This window comes from Platichthys flesus, chromosome 11, assembly GCF_949316205.1.
Source record: "Platichthys flesus chromosome 11, fPlaFle2.1, whole genome shotgun sequence".
In the NCBI taxonomy this organism is placed as follows: domain Eukaryota; kingdom Metazoa; phylum Chordata; class Actinopteri; order Pleuronectiformes; family Pleuronectidae; genus Platichthys; species Platichthys flesus.
The window spans coordinates 4,373,638-4,397,555 of record NC_084955.1 but is presented as its reverse complement, the minus strand read 5'-3'; the positions used below and the strand labels follow the sequence as shown (position 1 = coordinate 4,397,555).

The following is a 23,918-nucleotide window of genomic DNA, read 5'->3' as shown; positions in this document are numbered from 1 at the left end:
ATATGTAAAGTACTGCTCCAGGCACAGTGCAACACAGAGCAGGAGTAGGACGACTTTGCAGGACGACTGTGTTTCAGTAGTTTTTGCTCAAACAATGCATATTTTTATCTTCAGGATCATGAGTGCACATCGGAGGAAACAAATGAGAAGTCCCAAACATTTAGAGAATTTCTGACTCGACAGTAGAACTGAAAAATCAAATACAGAAGGCAAAAAAAAATAAAAAAAATAGTTGATATATATGCTGCTTTTGGTAAAAGATGTTTGAAAGGAGAGATATTTCAACTAAAGGCAGATTTCACTTAAAAAAATGTCTTAATCATACAGCATCACCTCCAGTGCATTCTGCTCACACACATTGGTAAAAATCATATATTTATTTGAAACACAAAGTGAAATAACCGTTTTTATTTCAATATTAATTCTCTTACTCATGACAACTGCCAAATTCTCACTTAGCAAAACAACCTTATCAGTAGTCGGACACAGAAAAGTGCATTTTAATGGAAATAATATGCTGAAAATAAAACTTTCCTAGGAATTTGTGTCATAAAGAAAACAACACGTCTAAGTTTTCACAGTAACATTCCAGAGGAAATACATACAGTGAAAGGTAAAACCAATCCTGAGAAAATGATCTCTACAAATCAACGATGACCTGATGCAATTCACTGCATTGTTCATTACACAATCTCCAATGTTTCTAACATCCTTACAATATAGAACAATTAAAAAATACATAATTATTTGAAATATGGTGTCAAAAAGTTGAAAAAACTGATACAGTTTGGCCCTGCAATCAATGCCATCTTCACGAAATGAAAAAAATAACATGAAGGAAGGAAGGACAGCGTACTGTGCCCTTTCATGGTTTGGTATCTGTGATTTTTGGATGGGGGCAGTCAAACATTACAGCACCCTCACATACCTAATATTAAAGTGTTCTAGCTGTATGTCACTGTCAAATCGGGGGCACATAACGCCCTCTGCTGAGCATTACCCTCAGCTTCTGGTACTGTTCGACTTTAACTTTACAACCACAAAAGAATAACGAGCTGAAAAGAAAAACAAAATCTAACTTAGCAAGGCTCTGGCCGTCATGCAATAAGCAGCCATGCAGAGCTTCTTAATCTCTACTCTCTTTGCAATCAGAGACTGGTGTATGATATGCAACATCCGCATCATCTTCAAAGAGACTCAGCACATCCAAAGATGCTTCAGCATAACCTCTGGTGACCTTTAAACCGTTCTGTCAGTGGCTGCTCCTCAGATGTGACCTGATACAGCTGCTTCTCCCTCTGCCTCAGGCTGTGTTTGGCTTCAGCGCTGCAGCATACACGTGGTGCTCAGAGGTGATCATGTGGGTAACCTCTCAGCTTCCTCTGGAGGGCACAAAACAGAGTAAACACACAGGAGGTGATTAATTTGCCATTAAATGAATAAAGTAATCTATTTATCTATCTACTAAGGTGACTGGCTGACCTGATGGTGAGGACGGGTTGTCCTCCCCTGTTGAGACAAACTGTAGATCAGAGCCCAAGGCAGCTATGGAGCTCCTGGGACGGATGCAGCGGTCACCTGAGAAACTCCTGCGGAGTAATGCCTAAAGAAAGAAAAGTTTGACTAAGTTCAATAAGTAACATATGGTTTCTCAAATCACATTGCAAGAAAACCCAGTTTAAAGGACCTTCCCACAGTCCTCGTATATAATACAATATTCATATCCCATTCAGGAAGGTAAATTAATGTGAAGTTCAAACTTTGCACTTACAAGAGTGGAACTGAATGACCTTATTGAAAAAAAGGTATATATGTGTAATACTGTAAGGCTGAATGATTTAATAAAGTCCCAGAGTCCCTCTGTCCCAGAGTTGATTCAGAAAGTAACAGCAGCCCCTTGCCCAAAGATAACAAGCTGCACAAAAGTTAATGGGAATTAAAATATTAAAGATATAGCCTGGTGCCAAGATAAGCCTTAACAAGTAACAACCAATAGATCCTAAAACAATCAAGAAACAAATGTATTATTGATAAAACAGATGTGATATAATCATATATCTTAGTTCTAGTTAAAAGCCAGCTAATGCATTTTATACAGACCTCTATCACTTTGGGGTGATATTTTATTATCAAATAAAGGATAACTCGATGTTCAAGATAAAAAAAACAAGATGTTGCTGCAGCCATTTGTAAGCAAACAGAGTGGAGGTCTTGCCTTGCGTGTCATGGGGCTGGTGGGGGCAGAGGCACTGCTGTAGAGGCTGAGGCTGGAGTTGGACCTGCTGACAGTCAAACCCTTGGCTCTGCTTCCTGCAGGAGACAAGTACTTCTCCTTGATCTTCAGGTTAGTCCGACCTTTCACTGTTGGTGACAGAGCAGCAGAGTTTCACTGGACACTGTCACACGTTTTGTTATTGACACACATTAAATACCAACCAGCAGGCAAGTGTGTGTTAAAGATAAGAAAAACTGTTGGTATTTGAATTTGGAAAATTCAGACCTGAAACATTTTTAGAATGTTACAACTTCACCACAATATCTTGCTAGCCTGTTTGCAGCTTTGCAACAATGAGCTTGAAAAAATTATCTGTTCAAAACTAAAAAGACAAAACTTGAAATAGAATTGAAGATGGAGGTATTCTGTATAAATTGATTTTATCTGGCATCAGAAAAAGATCCACGTCATATTTTTTACCTAAATCAATCATTTCAATTGCATGATGTACTAATTGACTTGCACACAAATTCTGAGTAAAGCCCTTGAGTCATACCATGTTCGACGGCCTCTGGTATTACAGCTGTAGTTTGTCTTTGACAGGCATGTATGCTTTGTTATGTTAATATGTTCAAACACAGTTTGCAGTAATTTGAAATAGTGCACTGACCTCTGCAGGGGTCGTTCTTCACCAGGAACTCATCTAAAGCCGTCCAGCCTCCTCCCACTCTCACCATCAACGTGCTGCGCAGGATACGAACCATCCGCAGCTGCTGGGAATCTCCAAACTGCAGCAAACACACAAAACATCTATTGGTGTTTATTGTTTTGGGGTCACAGGTACCTAAGTAATATAATAGAGGAAAGGTTTTTTCCATATTTTTAAAGTTGCTGTGGCATTTTCAAATGGCAAATTCAGGGTGATGATTTTTTTTTGCTCAGGATTTTTTTTTCTTGTTGCGTATAAACGTCATGCCCTGGTCGGTAGAGGACGCCTTCCCACAGACACCCGCTAGGCATCAGGTGATTAATACAAAATCTGTTTGAATATGTTTTGAATTTGCATCAATAAGAAAATTGAGACTCACCCTGTATCTATTGGCACTTATTTGCTCCACTTCGAACCTCCTGGGACAGTTGCACTGTGACACCTGTCGACTCACCTACAGAGGGCACATTTTCTTGTGACCATGTCGCTGATGAATTAAAATGCATTTGTCTGTTTTCTTGTGTGCACACGGCTCATACCTCTTCATTGATTTGATCTGCATCCAGTGTTTTCCTGTAGGGATCTCTGCTGGGATGTAGTGCACTCACAAACTCGTAGTAATCGATGAAGCCGTCACTGTTCACGTCAAAGATGGTTGCCACTGCATTCATCTCCAGAGAGTTGGTGGGGAACTCTACAGTTGAGGCATAAAATCAACAAGTCTCATTATGATGATCAGGCTTTTCAGATGCCATCTTTTGAATTTCATTGTAACTGAATTTAAGCGAAACGTAGGTCACAGCACTAAAGGGATTCCTATCTAGTCGGTGTTACTTGAGGCGAGGACGTAGTCGATTAACTCCTTCTGGCTGATGCGTCCATCCTGGTCGCGGTCGATGCAGCGGAACACGTCTAAGATGCGCGACTTCAAATGACTTATCCACATCATGTAACGCTTTCGCCAAATGTTGAAGTCAAAGTTAGCAAATTCTTCCATCTGTCCGGAGTACAAAAAAAGTAATTTAACTTAACAATTTTTTCATAAAATATAACCCCAAAAGCCTTTTCTCACTTTTACAGTGATCGTTCAGAAAGTCAACAATAACCTCTTTGAGTGTTTGCTGGTGTTGTTGCAGACGGGTTTGTCTCGCCACAGCCTGGAGCCAAAGCCTCTGCCAATGACCGACCAGCTGACTGAGCTCTGGGGTCTGGGGGTCGAGGTGCTCAAGGGGAACCGGTACAACAGGCTGCAGCTTCAGAGTGCTCCTCCTCTCTGGATGAAGAAACAGCAGCAATATTTTAATATCGTGGCAATATTATGTGCTTTTCACATCATCAGCAGGAAGATATGGTGTCAAGCTGTTGGTGCTTGTATTAAAATGATCACTTTTATCATTTGTTAATAAAAGATTAACTATATGGTAATATATAACAACTGTCCATGTCGGCGTACTTGTGAGGGGTCTTTTGCTGGGAGACACTAGCTGTTTAGGAACACTCTTGAGTTTGCAGGATTTTGTGGCGTTTTCAACCTCTGGAAACTTTTTATCCAACTCATCCATGAATACCTACAGAGAGGGATGAGCAGTGAAAGGAAAAGGCAAAGGTTATGCTGGGATTAAAATAATTTATAGAAATCATACAGACTTTTAAAGAATTTATAGAAATCAAAAAAATTACAGTGTGTTGCTCGATGAGTTCCAGGTTCTGTTCTGTGGCCTCAGGCAGAGGCTCTTGGTCTCTGAGGTTGAGGGCTTCCTGTGCGGAGGAGATCCAGTCGAGAAGTCTCTGGACTTCCTCTCTCTCTGCCTCCAGCACCGCCAAGCTGCCGTGGATCTTCTGGCCCTGCTGCTGAGCCCAGGTTTGAACCTGAAGCAGGAAACAGGAGGGGGAGAGAAGTTAGGTCCAGTCACATCTGGATTTTCTCAAATATTGATTCTCTTGCAGTTTAAATGTGCCTTTTAACGAATAAACCTTACCTAACTGATGGAATTTATGATTTATTGATGATATATTTAATCTCAAGGAAGGTTCAACTTTGCTGCTGTTTATTATGTGGCACAGGCAGCACTCACCTCCTCATAGCGCGTTTTGGTGACACTGATCCAGGATTTGATTGTGATGACAGAGTCTGGGTGACAGGATGCCAGGATCTCCTCACCCAGACACTGGATGTTCTGCAGCTCCACAGCCTGAGACCGCAGAGAACTCACTGACTCCTGAGGACGGTTAGATCAATGGATTGATCAGTGTTTTATCCAGTATACACAGATAATGATTCAATATTATCCTGATATGGCATGAAAACATCAGATCCTTAGCAATATGGGTTTTTGGGGGGCCAATATTAGGGAATACAAAATGTTGATACTGATATAGATAATTGGCGATGATTCCCAAAATGTCATAAAGAAAAGAAAGAGAAAAAGAGGTTTATTTTCCAAAGAACAAACCACACAGACATTGTCTCTTCTGCAGAGAAAGAAATGTTTGATAGTGGTCGACTGTATGTCCCTGGTTACATCTGTATTTATAGTTTCACAGTGAAAATGGCTCAAGAATTTGGATCTGATAGGAGTGGAACTCCAGAGAGCACCAAAATATTTTCTTTAATCTTCTGAAATTGTCACTTAATTCTAGTAAAAAAAAATCCTTATTTTTCATGTTATGTTACGAGTTTCTTCTAAATTATGGCTCAAATATCATGTCATTGATCCATATGTCAATCTAATTGATATTTTTTCTATAGTGAATTGAATAGCATGCAGTTATACAATAATGGCATCCTCCCTTCAAAGGGGTGATATGGGGTCAGGCTTCACCTTGCTCCACTGCCCTTGAGCCAAATACTAAATCCTTATCAGCAAGAACTTTATCAAGCCCACGGGAATTGATAAACTATCATGTTAGACTCACCTCATGCTGTTTGCGGAAGGCAAGTAAGATCTCCTCCTCCTCAGGTATAAGCCCGTATTTCAATACCCTCTCGGCCTCAGTCAGGCGTTCCATGAAAGAGTGGACAAGGCCATCAAACTTCTCAGCCTAATGAGAACAGAAAGAAGAGATTCTAATTAGGTCTGCTTATCAGCTTTTATTAATGGTCAGATATAAGCTAGTCAACCATGATTCATATATTTAATGAGATCTTCCCCGACACAGACCACTTCCATATACCAAGCTTCTTAGTAATCCATTCAATAGTTTTTGCGTAATCTTGTTTAACAACAAACCAACCAACCAACAAATGGACAGGGTTAAACATAACCTCCTTGGTTAGAATAGTAAATTCCTTTACACTTAAACTAAAAGCAGCAGCTTCTACAAAGTTTTGGTTTGACGTCTGTTTTTAGCTGGAGAACTACCTGCTGATGTGAAGCTTCCAGTCTGTCCTGTTTGCTGACTGACAGCTTACACACAGCCTCCCAGCGGCCCCCCAGTTCATCCATCTGCTCCTGGAGCCAGTGAGCGTCAGCTGTGCTGCTCCTGGTCAGATCCCTCACAGATCGCTTCAGGGTCTTAATGCATCCGGCTCGCTTCCCTAACTCCTTTTGGAACGCCTGAGACAAAGAATACATGCAGAGAAATGGAATGTGAAGATATATATTGATTCTGTCTATAGACCAATACATTGTTCATGTGAAATCTATTTATTAAACATATTCTCACCCTGTTAGATCTTGTCTTTTTTTAAACTGTACATATTAGTTTTCAATCCATTCCTTAGTTTTTACTACACTTTTCCTTACACGTAAGTATAGCTTGTTACTTATTATTACTAACTGATGCGTATTTATGACTCTGTAATATACCAAATGTCCCCAGGGTGGGACAAATAAAGAATAAGCTTATCTTGCCTTATCAACCAACCAATAAAATCTCAATCATTTACCTTGTGTTTGTCTATCAGATTATTGACCATGTCTTTGTCTCCACCAACAGGAACATCCTCAGCCAGTTGGGGCTCAGCTCTATACAACCAGTCATTGAGTGCCTGGAGAGCATCAGTGAATCTGCCTGAGAACAGCAGAGCCTCCTCCAGCTTGTGTTGCCTGATAGAAAAACACACACAACAGTTTCAACTTCATTCCTGATAAATCTGAATTTATTTTTCCCGATCATTTAAAAAGAAATCGTGTTGTGCATGTTCCCACTTCAGCTTCCATACCTCTCCATGGACTTGCCGCTGATGGTGTCCCACGTGTCTTTTAGTTCAGCCAGCAGGTTTTCCAGATGCTGTCGGTCATGGCTCGTCTTAGCTCGTTCGTGGAGGCTGCGGCCGCTTTTCAGCGTGGCCTCGTACATGGGCCTCTTTGACCTCAGCAGTTTCTGGAACTCCTAAATACCAAAGAATTTATCAGTGAATGGGCAAATAAACATACTGAAGGTAACCAGGCTGTATTCATTGTGATAACGCACTTTTTGCTCAGTCAGCTGTTGTTTAATCTCCTCATGGGACACTGCAATCTCTTTATGTGTGTCCAATGTCTGTTCGACTTCAGTCATCCAGTCCAGTAGAAGGCGCCAGGATTCTCTGAACTGAAATATTAGTGATGAAGTGATAGATCGTGAGGCTTTGAGCATGACAGTGAAGTACATCATTCATACTGGAGGTGAAAATTACATAGTTTACCCGCTTGGCGCTCTTTTTGACCTCCTCCAGCATCCTGCCTCTGTCTGAGGAACGCTGCTGGAGCTTTTTGTAGCGATCCTGGACGGTCATGATCAGGTTATGTATGACGTCGCAGTCTTCCTTCCTGCTCAGTTCATTTAGTCTGCAGCCTGTGTTCTCTACTGTGGTCTTCTTCTCACCGTAACAGCTCACCTCATTCAACAGGGTCTGTAGGACAAGAAAAATGTAATACTTAAATTAATGTCTGAATCTGAGGCAGCCAAAGAGAACAATTCTAGCAGGTATAAAAAGCCGTACTCTGTGATCCTGCAGCTGAGAACAAACGGTGTCCAGGACAAAGCTGGGAGAAGGAAGAAGCCCGATGGACTCTTCACATTTGCTCAACTTAGTGAGAAGCTCCTGGACGTTGCTGTGGAACTCTTTGGCCAGACCCAATCCCTCTGTAAGCTTTGCCTGCAGGATGAGCATAACACATTTTTATGAACATGTTCCTGAGTTCATAGTGAAAAACAAATTGAATTGATAAATGTAAAGTGAAATAACCTTTCGCTCCTGGACTTTGCTGTAAACAGATGCCCATTTCTGTTCAAGAATAGAGAGGCTGTGTTCTGTGCTCGACCCCCGCACAACATCGCTGCCCTCCAGCATCCTGTGGACGGCATTCTTCACATCTGTGAAGCCGTGGAGCTTCGACTCCGTCTCATTGCACAACTCCTGTTAAGAGAAGAATCATAGGGAGGACTGAATTAATCTTTAATGAGGAAAACATTTGCTGTTTATTTTATTATATTTTTATATTTTTTCAGCTAAACAATATGTAGGTCTCACCAAGTGTGCACTGAGCCTTTCACTGGCAGAGTCTGGCATTCCCCACATGGTCTTGGAGGAGGACAGTCTGAGATCTGTGTTCTCCAGCCACTGCAGGAGATCCTGAATCTCCATTGTAACATCTTGGACCTAAATAGAATTAATAAATAAATAAGTAAAATGCCAGTTTTTCCTTTATGTAAAAAAACTGAAATTCATGTTTCCTAACACAAACATGTGTGTTCATCTGTCTCAGTAAAAAAGAAAAAACTAAGGAAAGAAAAAAAAAAACATCTTTCACTCCTGTTCAGACATATACCACAAGATGGCGACATCAGACACAGATATTAAAAAACAAAGTAGTATATCAGAATGTTTCCTCTTTTTATACTGTATGAGTATAATTTTTAATCACACAGGTCTTTATTAATTCAATCTACCTTGTAGCTGTGACTACTGTTTCATCAAAAGTGAATATTTTCTCTCTTCACCTGACTCTGTCTGTTCTCCAGTTCCAGCTGCCTGCGTTCAGTCTCGCAGCGAACAAACTCCCAGCTCTCATTGAGCTGCTCAAGCCGAGACTGCAGACCATGTGGACTGTCCCCATACCCGACCTCCAGCAGCCCCCTGCCAGCCTGGTTCAGTGACTCCACCGTGCGAACATGGGACATGACGTCGTTACGCAAGACCTTCGAAGAGGAAGAAGGAGGTTAGAGATGTATCATGGTTATCAATGAATGGTTGATTAAAATGTATGACATGGATGTATTTTAGTTGTGGTTTGCAGTTTAGATAAACATAGCTTTGTTTTCTGATGGTGAAGCTGAAATGAACAGAAATAACCGATACAGTAGAGACACTGGTGGACACAGTGTTGAACACTCACTGACTCAGAAGATAGTTATCAATTCAAGGTGCTCAGTGTTATCTCACAGATAAACCCACCGGTCCCTGAGAAAATCTCGAGCTACAAGTTCCAATGTTCCCTGAGAAAGTCTGGAAGAGCTTTATCACCTTTATTCCCTCGCCTACACAGCCCCTACAATGAAGCGCTTTTGTCAAATATGTATATCACATTGATGCAATCAGCCAACCTTGTGTTTGGCCAACTCTATTTCACAGGTCTGCAGATCAATGCTGATTGGCTGGCTGCCCTGCAGTTGGTCCGCTGTACGAGAAAGCCACGTGTGCAGCTCGTCCAGAGTGTTTTGGAACTGACCCAGACCCAACAGAGCACACTCCAGCTGATGCTGAAAATAAAACACGCAGACAGAAATATTTCAGGTGACAGAGCATTATGAGACTTTAATATGAAAACAAATGATAAGCAGTACAGATAATAAATGGATGGCAGTTTAGACAAAGAATCATCTGAGGGTCGCATGGGGTTAGTTGGAGCCAATCCCAGCTGACATAAGGTAAGAGTCAGGGTACACGTTGAATATGTCACCACTGATTCCAAGGACAATATCCAGGGAAAACTTTTCACCCTCACACCTTTGGTCAGTTTAGACTCCAATTAACCCACTCTGCATGTCTGTGGACGGTGGGAGGAAGCCAGAGAAAACCGACGCAGACATGGGAACAATATGCAAACTCCACACAGACTGGGAGTTTGACCAGGAACCTTCTTATTTTAGTTTGATACAACTTACATGTACATTGAAATACTGCGCCCATATTCTCACCTGTCTGTTGACCGTCTCGGACTCCAGGCTGTCCCAGCGCATTCTGAAGTCACACAGCGGCGAGACTGAGCAGGGGCGCTCAGAGCCTGGAGACAGTCGGCACACAAAGCGATGGTTCAGGCTTTCTATCTCGATCTTCTTCTGGTAAAGTTCTCGCTTGAATTCCTGAAGCAAAAATAAAGAATGAATATTGACTGTAAATTGTAAACTGACTTTATTTATATATCACTCTTCTTGACTCAACTACTAAAGCCCTTTACAGTACAAGTCACAATCACATACACATTGGTACTATATGCTGAGCGTTTTCTATCATATGCTGTTGGCAAAGCTGTCAGGGACAGTTTAGGTTCAGTGTCTGGCCCAAGGACACTTCAGCATGTAGACTAGAGGAAAAGGGGATAGGACCATCTACCTTCTGAGCCACAACCACCCTTCTATGTGAAGTGGACTAACATTCAGCTCAGTATTGTCACAATCTCTGCAGAAGAAACCCTCACAAACAGGCAAAATTCATTATGATACATTATGACACAGTGTCATAGCTAGAGATGGGTGCACTACTGTACAAACTCACCTTGAGATCACACAGCTGCTCTTTAACTGATTCCAGGTCAGTTCCTACCATGAACTCCTCAGTAGACCTCAGCTCCGCAGACTTCAACCACTCAAATAGACCCTAGGAGCAAAGCAATAACAAACTGAATATGCATATGAGTGTCCACACAGTAGTTCCACTCAGTCCCTCATTGTTACCATGTTGAAATGTTTGTATCCTTACAGCTGGATACACTTCATCTGGTTTTCCCTTGGTACTTTCTCACATAATTCATACCATTAAACTAATTTGCAGAAAACCACACTATCTGAGTCTGAACTTTCTAATGGCGAAAAAATAAAAGAGCTTTGTCTTTGGCAGGATGCCATGACGGTGCTATGGTGGCATAAGTGTCAAGTCTGACATGGTCATAATTCAGATCACAGGTTAATCCTCTCTTCATTGGCTGCCAGTTAAAAGATAGATTTTTTATATTATTGTATTAACTTTTAAAGCTCAGCATAGTCTTGGCCACGGTTAGGGTTAGGGTTAGGGTTAGATCTTCAAACAAACACTTGCTAGTAGTTCATAAGTCAAGACTTGTAGCGAAGGGTGACCAGGCTAATGCTGGCAGGGCCCCAAGGCTCTGGAACTCGGTTTTAGGCTTACCAGCACCCTTTTTATATCTTAGATTAAAACATATATTAATAGTAAAGCCTTTAAACCTGATTTTTTAAACTGGTTTAACAGATGATGCTTGTTCTTTTGTGTATTTTCTTTAAGGTACTTTTAGTGTTGTTTGTTTTTATTCCTATGTATTCTGTAAAGCACTATGTTACCTTATTTACTTGAGATAAGTGCTATAGATATAAAGTTTTCTTCTTCTCCTTCTTCTTCTTATCATCACCATTGTTGGCTTATGGATATGGATATACAGGTAACGCAAGCATGCACTGTAGGTAGTCACACACCTGCATTGTGTCTTGATAGTGTAGTGCCAGCCGCAAAGACTCTTCCAGCTTTTTGTGACATTCGTTCCACAGTTTGCTCAAGTTGTTCCACATGCAGTAGAGCTGTGACACAGAAAAAGGTGCTACGTTAGTCAACACATCTTCACAAGATCAAAAATATAATTTTATTTGAATTACTGCTCACTTCATCCAGGCTCTTTGTGACATCGGGTTTGTCCGTATCTCCACATGCTGACATAAGGTCCATTCCCACAACGCCAAGTATGTCCAGATCTCCCTGTAAACTGTCAACATCCTCCTTGACAGTCTGAAGTGGAAAAAAAGGTTCTACAATGTAAGAGTGAATACTTATAGATAATATGGGATTATTACGTTACAGAGAGTTTCCAGACAGACCTGCATGGTTTCCAGGCTCTGCCGGATTGTTTCACAGTCCGACCGACTAGAGTTGAGGTCCACAACTGCCTGCTGAGCATCATTGAGAGCAGCCGTAACATCCCCAACATCACTCCAGAACTTAGAGGCGAGATCCAAGAGCTTGAGCAGCCAGCTGTCCCTCTCCTGGGCCTGAGTGTGTGTCTCCTCCCAAAGCTGAGACAGGCTGGACACGCGCTCCTTGATTGCTAGAATTAGAATACACCTTAGAATCTGTGAACAGAATTGCACCTGCAGCATTTTTAAAGTGTATAATTTGTGTTTTATGAAAATTGAGATGTATTACCCGTGCCAATGGATCCATCGCCAGCTGCTTGTGTGTTAGCCAGCAACTCGTCTGCCTGGGTCTTAACACTGCTGAGGCCCAGCTCCAGTTTGGACAGCTCGGCCAGGGTGTGCTTGTTGTCCTGCAGCTGCTCCTGGATCCTTGGGGTGAGTCCTTGAAGTGATGTGGGCGTCTGTATGCGACTGCGCAGGCGATCAAGACTCTCTCTGATGAGAGTCATTCTCTCGTTCAGCTATGGGAAGGGGAGAGGATATGAAGTTGTGAGCTTGGGTAATTGTGATATATGGTAGTACATCTTTTTAATATTTCCGGCATCCAATCATTTCTTACCTGTGTTAATCGTGGGAGTGACTCCTCAAGCACGCTTGCAGTCTCTTTGACCCGGTCTCTAATGGCTCTGTGCTGCTCCTCGGCCTCTGCAGCCTTGCGACAGAACTCGTCACCCTGGTTGGGATTTAGTTCTGACAACCGTTTTGCCAGAGAGCACAGGCGTGAAATCACAGGTCTGTGTTCTGCTATAGATTCTCTTAGACCCTGAGCAGAGGAACAAGATAAAGAAAGGTTTAATAACAATGTGGAGAGTAAACTTGTTTTCAGATGGAACCTGATCTGAGTTAATCCCTAAAATGTATTACGATCACTTTTCCTGACATACCTAAGAAGTCATAAATGCCTGTATAGTATACTGGTGGAAAAGTAACCCTGTCAAGAAGTAAATTATACAAATGACCTGTGCTTGATCAGTACAACTCATTTACCCGAAGGCAAATGGTGGCATACCGGTAAGTATCAAAGAACTTCTTTGTTGGTCAGGACAGAAAAGGGGAAGAGAAAAGATGACACTCCAGTGTGGAGAGGCTGGTTTCTTCTACCTGTAAGAGGTCCTGTTGTTCCCGAAATGCTTCATAGCTAATTGTGCTCAGGGAGAGGTGGCCAATGAGGTCTTGAGTTTCTTCTAACCAGGGTGAAACCTCAGCAAGCCCCTCGCAGAATTGGAGAAGAAGCGATTGAGCGTGCTCAAGTTGCAGAACAACGTGGGAATTGGTGGCTGAGGCGGTGTTGCAGTGTTCCTGTAGCACGTCTATTGGGGTCTGCTCGGAGAGATGACAGTCAAATAAAGAGATCATAATTATTCAGAGATACATTTATATGATAAGTTAAAGTGGTAGCATTAAAATATAGTGAAGGATATACCCGAGGATCGCCTGTTTCTCCTTCATCACTATACGTTAGCAAGATTTCAGCGATCTTCACCATCTTCTCAATGTTGAACCTGTGCTGGAGAATCTCCACTGCCAAAATCTGCCAAGACATCAGATTAAATCCACACATGAAAAGTATCTCAAACTTTATATTTAGAAATTACAGGTGACACAAACATTTTTTTTTATATTAAAAGTGGGAAAATATTTATTTAGCTCATTACTTATTATATTTAATTAAATAGTGTGCATCCTGACCTTCTGCTCATAGAGTTGTCCTGCTATGAGATCTGGATCCAGCTTAATTGTTTTCAGCTTTTCCAGACCCAGCGCTGTGTTTTTGAACCAAGCCATCTCCTTCACCACCGCCTGCTCCAGCTTATGAGAATATACTCCATGTTAGCATATCATCAATTACATTATCAGTCAAATTTGATACCGACTTATCTGAAGCCTAACAACAGCACAGGAACATATTCTGGCTGCAGCATGATTTTGTCATAAATGTGATACATGCCTACACATAAAAACATTCTGGATAATAAAAAGAAAATGCTATATTAATATTCCTATTTTAACTAAGTCAGAAATATTTAGGACAGAGGAAAAATACATATGAATATGAGTTATAAAGAATGTCTTGAACAATAATCGCAATTGAGTTGCATTATAAAGACAGTTCTGCAGCGTTTTAAGAAGCATGTAAATGGGAATGGAAGGGCGATATTCAATTAGCAACTCTTGTAAATATCATAATCAAAATAGATTATTATTTAGAATAAGGGGACATTGCTATTTCTACTGTAAAAGATTCCTACAATGTATCTACATGTTGCTAAAACAAGGTACCACATGAAGGTCCATTCAGCTATAACAGGCAAATATAAGTGAACATGGTAAATCATTAAGAAAATACAGTCTTTGTTAGTAAATAGGTTCTGGTGAACACATTTAAATATCATGCATGTATATACTCTCAAATAAAAAAAGAACCTCAACAATTTTAATCGTATCAGCTTAGTTCACCTGAACTAAGCTTTTTCATTGGTTTAGCTAGCTAGCTCAATTTGGCAAAGTAAGGAAATTTAAGTTGTAAATGTATCCATGGCTGCATAGTTAAATTGTTGTTTACTGCTAGTTTGTGAATTAGCTAGTGAATCAACTCACAAAAAATGTAAGTGAGCGTCCTGTGATTCCATAACCTTCACTCACTAACTAGCTAAATAGAAAACTAAGGTTAGATACCAGCTTGCTCACACAAAACTGTGCTGTAATTCCACCCAATAGAAAAAAGGTAAATAAGAATAAATTTGGCTCTCACAGGTTATTTGATCTATTCACACACATTCTGTGAAGCTACACTATGGCTGCCATGTGATCCTTGTCAACAACTTGAAAACCTCTGTCTGCTTCATTGTAACATTGTGTGAGGATCTTACCCTCTGCCTCTCAGCTGCACACAGAACTGCGTCTCCAGCATGTGTCTGCGCTCCTGCTGCCCCCAGGAGCTCCCTCTCAATGCGGCCCAGCCACAGGTGGAGGTCCTCCTGGCTGGAGGTGCACCGACTAGCGGCCTCCAGGGCCTGCTCCAGCCTCTGCAGCACATCCAGACTGCTCAGACTCAACACAGAGGAGCGGATACGCAGAGTGTCCATCTTCTCTTGCACCTGCTCGGCTTCCTCCTCTGAAAGGAAGGACAAATCAGTGCACACAGCTTAGGTCCACATCATCTTCTATCAAGGTGAGTCAGTTTTTGTAGGATTACTTTTTTTTTTTCATGGAATTTATCAGAACTGAACGATAACTACACTACAAATGGAAACAATTTATTTGTAGTTCCTACTTTTTTGACTAAAGTCTATATAGACACAAAAACATGAAACAAAAAATGTCAGCAGTACACAAAAATGAGGGCAGTCATAACATTTTCTCGTGATGTGCTTCAGCCAGTGGTGTAAATCTTAGTTTGAACCATACTGCTGTACTGTTTAGTGTTTAGTGCCACAACCTCATCAAGTAGTGACCTTATGTAGCAAATGTTACCTGAAATTGCTTCCATCAGGTCACGTCCTGACTTTTGTATTTTCCCTAACTCCGATGTTTTTACCTGTATCTCTGTAACAACTGCCTGTGGAAACAAAAACATTTCTATTAAAAAAAAATACTGTGCACATTTATCACAATCTGCAAGTTTTCTATACATTGTCGATTTCCAACCTTGCCGCGATCGGTGGCCTCTGAGATATGTAGCATCACTCTCTCTGCATTTCGTAGTCCAGCTAGGGTCTGTTCTACAGATATGAACCATTGCTGCAGACTGTCTGCTCCTTTCTGGAAAAGCTGGGCCCTGGGCAGAATGAGCTCCAGCCTCCCCCTCCTACATACAACACAATTTCTCCTCATTGTTAACATGGGTGAGTAAGATTTGTGTCACGCAGTAAGCCTTGTCAAGTCAACGTGTGGCATTGCCAGTAAAAGTGGCTGACCTTTGCTCTGCCTCCAGCTGTAAGGCCTCCCACTTCTGTTTGAGAGTGGAGAGCTTGACCTTTGCCTGCTCCCCCTCCTCTCCTGGGTGGGCCTCCACCAACCGAGGGCCCTCTAACATCATGGAGTCCATGCTTTGCCGGCGGTCTGTCAGGAGGCGTTGCAAGAGCTGTAAGACAACAAAGCATACTTTATTAAATCAAAGTGGTTTATCATACTGTAGATGTAGGAGTCTATGATAGTTCCCCCCTGTTTGTAGGAAGATAGAAGCTTCGAGAAGTAATAAATATTTCAAAGCCCTCACAAACAATAGTATTAATATTAAATCAGACCCTGTCATGTTCCCACTAGTATTACAGAAATATGTTCAGTTCTAGAGAAGCTCCATCGCTAATGCAGCAAGAATTTATATGTATCACAGCCTTATTCTTGTTCTTTGCCTGCCTTTGTGTCAGTGTGGAGGACGCCCTGTTTTCTGTGTCCAGCTTACATTGTCGAGTGTCGGGAAGGTTTCACCTGATCCAACGAGCTGACAATGGGTGTGAATACAGCTGAAAGGTGAGAGACTACCCCGCTTTCTTCATACCCCCGGGAAATGCCCACAAAGACTCATTGTGTCTATGAATGACACCTATTCTCACTGACAAGAACTGAATTATTATAAAGGAAGCAGTTGAGCATTTTCATGACCTTAGTATACCTTCACATTGGTACACATTCCAGTTGTGTTCCCCGTGCTTTAGTTCTTAAAAAGAGGACGGAATGAGCTGTTGCGATATTGCTGGTTACCAGTGGCTGCCTGCATCCATTTCAAAACATCAGTACTTGCATACCATGCTCCAAACGGATCTGGTCCAGTCTACATCCAGGACATGGTCAAACTTTACACCCCAGCCGGTTCACTCCGCTCTGCTTCGGCCAATCGGCTCATTGCTCCCTCACTGCGAGCTAAACACTTGACTGTTTGCTGTCTTGGCTCTTAAATGGTGGAATGAGCTCCCAAATGACACCAGGACATCAGAAAGTTTACACATCTTCTGCCGCAAACAAAAAAAAACACCTCATCCGACTATATCTTGAATAAAATGTTAAACTAACAATTTAGTAGCACTTAAATGGCACTTAACTTACAGCACTTTGTAGTTTTTGCTTTTTTTAAGAAATTGAACTTTCTTGATTCTTGTTATTCTGGGTTTGTACCCTCTTGGTTGATTGCACTTATTGTAAGTGGCTTTGGAAAAAAGCGTCAGCTAAATTAAATGTAATGTAATGAAAACAAACCTTTTGTTCTTGGAGCTGAGCTTTCACCACTTTGACTTCTGAGGATGGGGCCTTCTGATTGGCTGTGAGCTCCTCTATCTCACTGACCCATGTGAGCAAAGCGTTCAGGTTTTGGAGAAAAGTCTCAGAGTCTGTTGCCACATCCTGCAGTGCCAAGGCAGATCTTGTTCCCTTGAGAAAGACCATCACAAAATTTGAGAATGCTTTCAGGGGACAAATGGTTAGTTTTGCTGGTGGGATATAAGGGTTAAGAGGTATGGCTGAAACATACCCTCCATCTATCCAGGCTGGAGTCCTGGTCTGAACTTGACTGTCCATCACTATGGAGCTGCAAAGCAAAGACAGTAAAGACAGCAAACAAGTTGAATCATTTTATTTAAAGATCCGGTTCCATGTCATAAGCTGTTTTCAGACATGAACCCATTGTGTGGAAATGTTCCACAGAACGAGATACCAAATGATCCACAGAATGGGTTTTCAGACATTATCCAGACTTTTTACTTGGGGGCTGGTAAGAGAAATCGGACATTAGCATTTTTACATACAGCCCCTCCGGATAACGTCAGGACATTATCCAGAGGTCAGTGCATGTCTGAAAGCAACTATTGACTCTATTTATCAAGAAAGTGACTAAGGTTAGATTAGGTGAGATGAGAGAATGAGAGATGAAATCAAATGAAAGACAGTTGAGATGTAGTTGAAAGTTTATGTTTTTATCAACCTCAGCAAGCTCCTCGGCCACACCATTAAGGACTCTAACAGTTCTGGTGATTATTGGGTCTCCTCCTTTATCTCCCAACGGATACTCTGTCACTTCTACAATTTCCGTCACGATCGTCTCCGTCACCTCCGTCACCTCTGTAACCTCACGTGATGCCACAGTCTTCCAAGACCATGGACTTCCTTCTCGAGAGTCTCTCCTCTGGAAGCTGGCCCTCCTCTCTGCGCTGTTGTAGTCGGGATAAGCCAGAGGAGATCTGGTAAACTCCGGTGCCACTGTTCTCTTTGTTAGTGTCCCATTTCTGGAGGTTTTTATTGGTGATGGACTGTTGTGCCAGGCATTTTCCAGAGTACTGCTACTCCTGATTGTGGATGCAGGAGAGCTGCGAAGGGGTTTGTCTGAAATGGGAGTACGAGTCCCCTCCTCTCTCACATAATCAATTTCCTGTATCTCTTTGTCTTTCTCCAATTCTCTGTTCTTTTCCGCATCCTCTCTGGATGTGTCTTCGACAGCTTCTTCTTGTTTAGTCTCCCCATTTTGCTCTGGGGACTGCCACTCTCTTCGTCGCTGGTAGCACTCTTTCAGGAAGGCCTCATCTGTCCTCACATGCTTGGACTTCTGGCCCAGGCAGCTGGGCCGGCTGATGAGGTTACCCATAATCCTACAGCCAAGAGGCTAGTGAGGTAATAGGTGAGGAAAGGCCCCTCGGCCATGCATGCAAGGGGTTCTCCAGCTACCTAGAATAAGACAAGGGGTCTCTGAGTCATTTGAAAAATTGCAAATCAGGCAAACAAATACTTCTGCCCTTTTGTCTTTATAACTTCCCTGCTTCAAAAACACTAAATGCTGGTCTGCACAGCTTAAATCTACAAAAAACTGAAATGAGACAAAATGAAACGTGTCTCTCAGTTGCCCTTTTCTTGACACCGAAAGACAAGAGGGAACTACAGCAGAGATACTTGGCCAGGATGTACCCTCTCCCTTTGTCTTCCATTCGACCACATACATACATGCTTCCCTCTGTCTCACATCACCAACTAAAATATTCTGTGCTTAGAAATCAGTGTGACAGGCTTGTCGAGGATCCCACTGTTCAGCCTGGCACGGAGAACCAGTGGCAGACAGCCAGCTCTTTCTCTAACTCAGCCTCAACCAGTCCTGGGAAACCCGCTGAGGATCTGATCGAATATGACAGCCATAAAAACGCAGACATCCCCTCATTTCTCTGGGGTGACAATTAAAGGGGGGTGAACACAGAGTGGCATACAACCATCCACTGTGTACCTCAGTGCATTGAAACATAAATCATCTGGGCGTTCTGAGATACTGGACCTTTCTCTTTGTATTGCTGCCTCACTGAATGACAATTCAAAAATTAGCCTTTCTACATTGTATGTGATTCAATTCAGTTAAACCAAAAGGACCTCCCTTTCAGCTGAGAGCCTGCATTGTTTTGACATAAGGGTTAAAGGTGAATGTAATTATCCTGGTCTGGAGGAGCTGAGGTGAAACGCACCAGGAAATCACAAGCTAGTTTCCCAATTGAGGTTGGGCCCTCCCCCTGAGTGGTCCATTCAGAATTAAGTAGGTTACTCCAGGACAAGCTTGGTGTCTAATCTCCAATATGGGGGCAAAATTGTTCAACCTACAAAAATTATTTTTTGAGGCACCTTTTGTTTTGGCTACAATGCAGGAGAGGTGGATTCGTACTGGTGAATATGTAAAGTTGCATGTTAAAGCCAAGTTGTCAACAATAAAAATGCTGAATATGAAGCTTCTGTCAATATCTACCACAATTTGAATCAAATTGAATCTTAATGCCTCTCATATATTAAACTAATCATAGTTAAGAATCCAGATCTAAAGACGAACCACTTTTGATGCTTTCAGGTGCATTAGGATAGTAATTGCCTACATCTTGCTCGTCTCTACAGAGCAGATGATGCAGTCTGGGGATCGGCAGGGGAGTACACATTCAGATCAGAGAGTAGTGCCCAGACAAAGCCCCAGTCTCAAGATCAATGATTACTCAGTTAGCTCAGATCACTGCCCAGCGGTCTCCTGAGGAGGGCAGAGAGAGTGTCTCAAGCCATGTCCACATGGGTTAACAATTCAAGAGAGAGGGTGTGTCGTGTCTGGTTACCGCACTGCATGTGTGGCATTCTGATAAATTCCAAATTGCACGTGCTGCACACAAATATTCTAACATATTCATCTCTCATTATGACTACCGACCCACCTTCGGAGAAAAACAATATTGAATAAAAGATAATGAGTCATTTTATGGTATTTTTGGCCCAAGCTCAATAGAAAATAACAGTACCATGACCTACATTATTTTGCAGACGCAGCAAACCAGAGAAAACCCTCCCAACATGCCTCAAACCTGTATCTGATATGCACCTCTCACTTTCTAGGATAATGATACTAGAGAGAGACCCACGCAGAGAACCACAAACCACTCCACCATTTAACTCACACTGCAGATGACCTAACCATCCCATCACTTAACCTATTTTGAAATGGCCCTTAATTCAGCCCAGCCCCTTTCTCTGCTCTCACCAGTGATTTATGATTCTTAACCGCAGTCCATTTCCTGATGAATTTCATTATTACATTAACATAGTGGCTTATCTGTGGTATGGCAAAACCCCTTATATTATTATTGGGAAGACAATGAAAATGTATTTTTCACAATTAAAGTGTAATTATTATCAAAATCTCAGACACAGAGCATATATCAAATTAAGATTTAAAAGAGATCTAATGTGAATCTTGTGTATTACATCGATTTACCCATTTGTATGGTTGAAGTAGCTCTATATGGTAGATGTGTTATCAGTAGCAGAACAATGATCATCAGTCATAACAGTATATCCCTGTAATGTGATGTGACTGTTGTGTGTCTGTCTCTGTTAACGACAGACCTGTAGTAGTAATCATGGTAGTGCTTCCTAATCAAGAATGGCAGATGTGCATATGCCCATGAGAGGGTGGATAATGTACAAGGTCACATGTTCTTCTCAAAGACAGTACCCTAAACCAAAAGCTATTATATAAAAACATAGGACATATAAGATACGATTTAAGCTAATATAATATAAATGTAAGGCCCTGCCCACTAAATGTCAAAGGAACAACCTGAACTGTGAATCTTTTACTGAAAACCCATCAACTAGGAGACTATTTACAATTTGAACACAATAAAAACTACTTACATCAGATTGGTCCATTCACTCCAAAGTTATTTATGCTGACATATTTAATTTCCCCTTCACATTGCTCCGTAGTTCAGTCAGAGACTCGCAAAGTCCAAACCCAAACACTGTGTGTCCTGGGTCAGTGGCAGTTTTGGCGGTTTGAAGGTGATGTGAAGCTCACTTACCCTGAAGCAGAGCTGAGCGCAACAGCATGAGTAAAGGAATCCAGCCGGTCCTCAATCACCATTCAAAAAGGAGAGAAAGAGAAAAAAAAAGTCCAGCTTTGTTTGAGCATCCTTTGAACAGCCTCCCAGCTCCCAACATCCCAAACTGAAGGCTCCTCACACACACACACACACACACACACACACACACACATACACTTGCATACTCCCTTCAACACACACTCATTCCAAATGCATACAAACACACTTTCTAAACACACACACACATGCCCTGATAACTCATGCTTTTCCGTTGCCCACAGTCACAGGCAAACAATGTCCTCCTCTCCCCTCACAGTGCACCCCTCCCCTCCCCTCACTTCACTTCTCCTCCCACCAGCGCTGCTCCTCTCCCTTTCTTCTTTGTTGTGGGAGCTGTGATAGAGGAATTCCTTCCTTGTTAACGCCGCTGATGGGATAGTGCGCCCAGATGGAGACAATGTATTCCAACGGCTCAGCTGAACTCCCACAGTTCCCAGCCAAGAGCGTTTTTCACATGCAGGTCAGTTGGTGCCGGTTCCATATAACGATGAAGCAGTGGCATTCCCACCAGCACTGCTGCTGCTCAGGTTGCTCCTGTACCAGGCAGCAAGGCGGCAAAGTGCCCCCTTTTACCTTCCAGAGGCTTCCTCTCTCCCCCCTTCTCATCAGACAAAGCCCCTCCTCTGGGTCTGACTGTGGCTCAGAAACTCCATGCTGCTTCGGCTTGAAAAATGGGATGGCTATGGGGCAAAAAAAGGAGAGGTTTCTAAAGACCCCTGGGCCGCCCCTCAGAACATTCACATGTTAAGTGACAGCTGCCTCGGCTCATTCCCTCTCTCGATGGCGAGGGAGAGAAGTGCAGGCTACAAAAGGAGGGACCCACACCCACCCTGCTACCCACCCTCCTGCACTCCCCGCCACCATCCCCCTTGCAGTCCCGTCTTTCCCCCATTCAGAGTCAGTGCAGCAGGCTCCACAACAGCAACAAAGACGACTAATTACTGTAAAACATCTCAGATTACTTTTCAACTCTCTTACAGCCATTTCAACCCCAGTCCGCAAACAAAGAGGCTGCAAACAAACACAAAGTAAAGAGAAATGGGAAAATAATACGGATTCAGCTTCTGCCAAGAGGAAGCCAAGGAAGGCCCCCTCTGGTGAGATTCTATCATGCCACATTTCAAAAGATCACAATATTTGCTGTACAGCAGGCATACTGTATGCACACATCATTACAGCAACACTGCCTTTAATTTTTCTCGTGAACTAAACCATGTGAATTCTTTCTGTTACATCAACACGTGCGCACAGGTGACTTACAATCAGTGTTTGTGTTCCAAACCCTGCCTTCCTTTATTCCTCTCTTACTGTCTTTGTCCAGCCAACCAAAAAATCAACCAATGCACCAACTGCACGCATGCATGTACAGTACACACCCACGCATTCTTTCTCATGCTGTCACGCAAGACACAAACACACACACACACACACACCTGCATTCACCCACCAGTCAGCTTCTTCCCTGATCTGCAAGGTCGTTCTTTCGATGGCCTGAGTGCTCTAGGACTGGTTAATGAAGAAGGACTCGCAACAAATGCCGACCAGTTCCTATTTAATCGCAGGTTCACCCATTCATGCTAGATTTTTTTATATAAACTATTTTATTGTCTGTAATCAATCTCTCAGCTGGTGCAGCCGTAAATTATCATATCTTCAGGAGTTGGAGGAATGTTCATGTGCGAGTACTCTCGGTTCATCTCACCATGAAATATCATAAAATCAATACCACTCTGTTGAGTGTAGATCCAGTCCAGTGTGTTACATGTGGGAGGAAATCTCCTCAAACCTGTCAATGCTAACCTAGTTACTTCAGCATGAGATGTGTGTAGTGGACCAGATTTATTTAGTTAAGGCCACAGGTTCATAATATAACTCATTCAGCCATCATTTATTACACTATATTCTGAGGGATAGTCAAACAGGTTATGAAACATTGTGAATTTAACAGAGTTATAAAAAGATGACAGTTTTCTGTCTTCAGTTGAAAGCGTTGTGTACTTTACATGTACATGAGAGTGAACTGAATTTAAAGGCTGCTTCACCAAATAAGATGAAGAGACCAGGTTGACCACTTACAGTAAAGCTGCTTTCAGATGTGCACTGAACTGGACATTAAATCATATGGAGGGATAGTATGTGAGAACATAAAAGTCAGTCAGTTGCTGTTGACGTTCTCTGAAGTTTTTCCTCTGTGCCCCCTGGTGAAACTCAGGATAATGTGTGAAGTGAGTTCATCTGACAATACAGCAGGATATTGTCCGGAGAGGTAACCACGAGCCAGCGGGCGCCTTGATGACATTGGTAAAAGATGCAAAAAATTAAATAAATACAAATATCGGGAAATGAAAAAGAGGGGCCATACACGTAGAAGACGCCAATGAAGATGTCATCTTAATAAGGCAATGAGATTTAAGAGCTTTTGGGGATGCGGACCCATGACAGTGTTAATGTGCAGTAAATAAAAACATCTGGAATCAGCGAAGCA

The 23,918-nt window shown here is 42.2% G+C and overlaps 1 protein-coding gene across 1 annotated transcript; it reads right to left on the bottom strand.

The window, feature by feature from the left end:
• Positions 1-2,152: 2,152 nt before the first annotated feature.
• macf1b (microtubule actin crosslinking factor 1b) lies at positions 2,153-12,932 on the bottom strand. Its single transcript, XM_062398925.1, has 28 exons — positions 12,915-12,932; positions 12,610-12,813; positions 12,280-12,511; positions 11,955-12,181; positions 11,743-11,865; positions 11,559-11,660; positions 10,627-10,728; positions 10,050-10,214; positions 9,456-9,611; positions 8,853-9,050; positions 8,383-8,511; positions 8,098-8,268; positions 7,852-8,007; positions 7,555-7,761; positions 7,341-7,460; positions 7,090-7,259; positions 6,814-6,973; positions 6,287-6,481; positions 5,841-5,966; positions 5,000-5,143; positions 4,605-4,793; positions 4,378-4,492; positions 4,031-4,197; positions 3,759-3,921; positions 3,464-3,618; positions 3,304-3,378; positions 2,886-3,003; positions 2,153-2,361 (listed from the first exon to the last, which is right to left on the bottom strand). Exons 1-28 carry the CDS (start codon positions 12,930-12,932, stop codon positions 2,153-2,155), a joined length of 4,296 nt encoding a protein of 1,431 aa, XP_062254909.1.
• Between the last annotated feature and the right edge of the window lie 10,986 nt (positions 12,933-23,918).

Excerpts from the sequence above, each read along its gene's own strand:
- macf1b (XM_062398925.1), bottom strand. Across the intron at positions 5,144-5,840 it reads CCTTCCGCAAACAGCATGAG|GAGTCAGTGAGTTCTCTGCG; the intron begins GTGAGTCTAACA and ends AACCGTCCTCAG. Across the intron at positions 3,922-4,030 it reads ACCAGCAAACACTCAAAGAG|ATGGAAGAATTTGCTAACTT; the intron begins GTTATTGTTGAC and ends TACTCCGGACAG.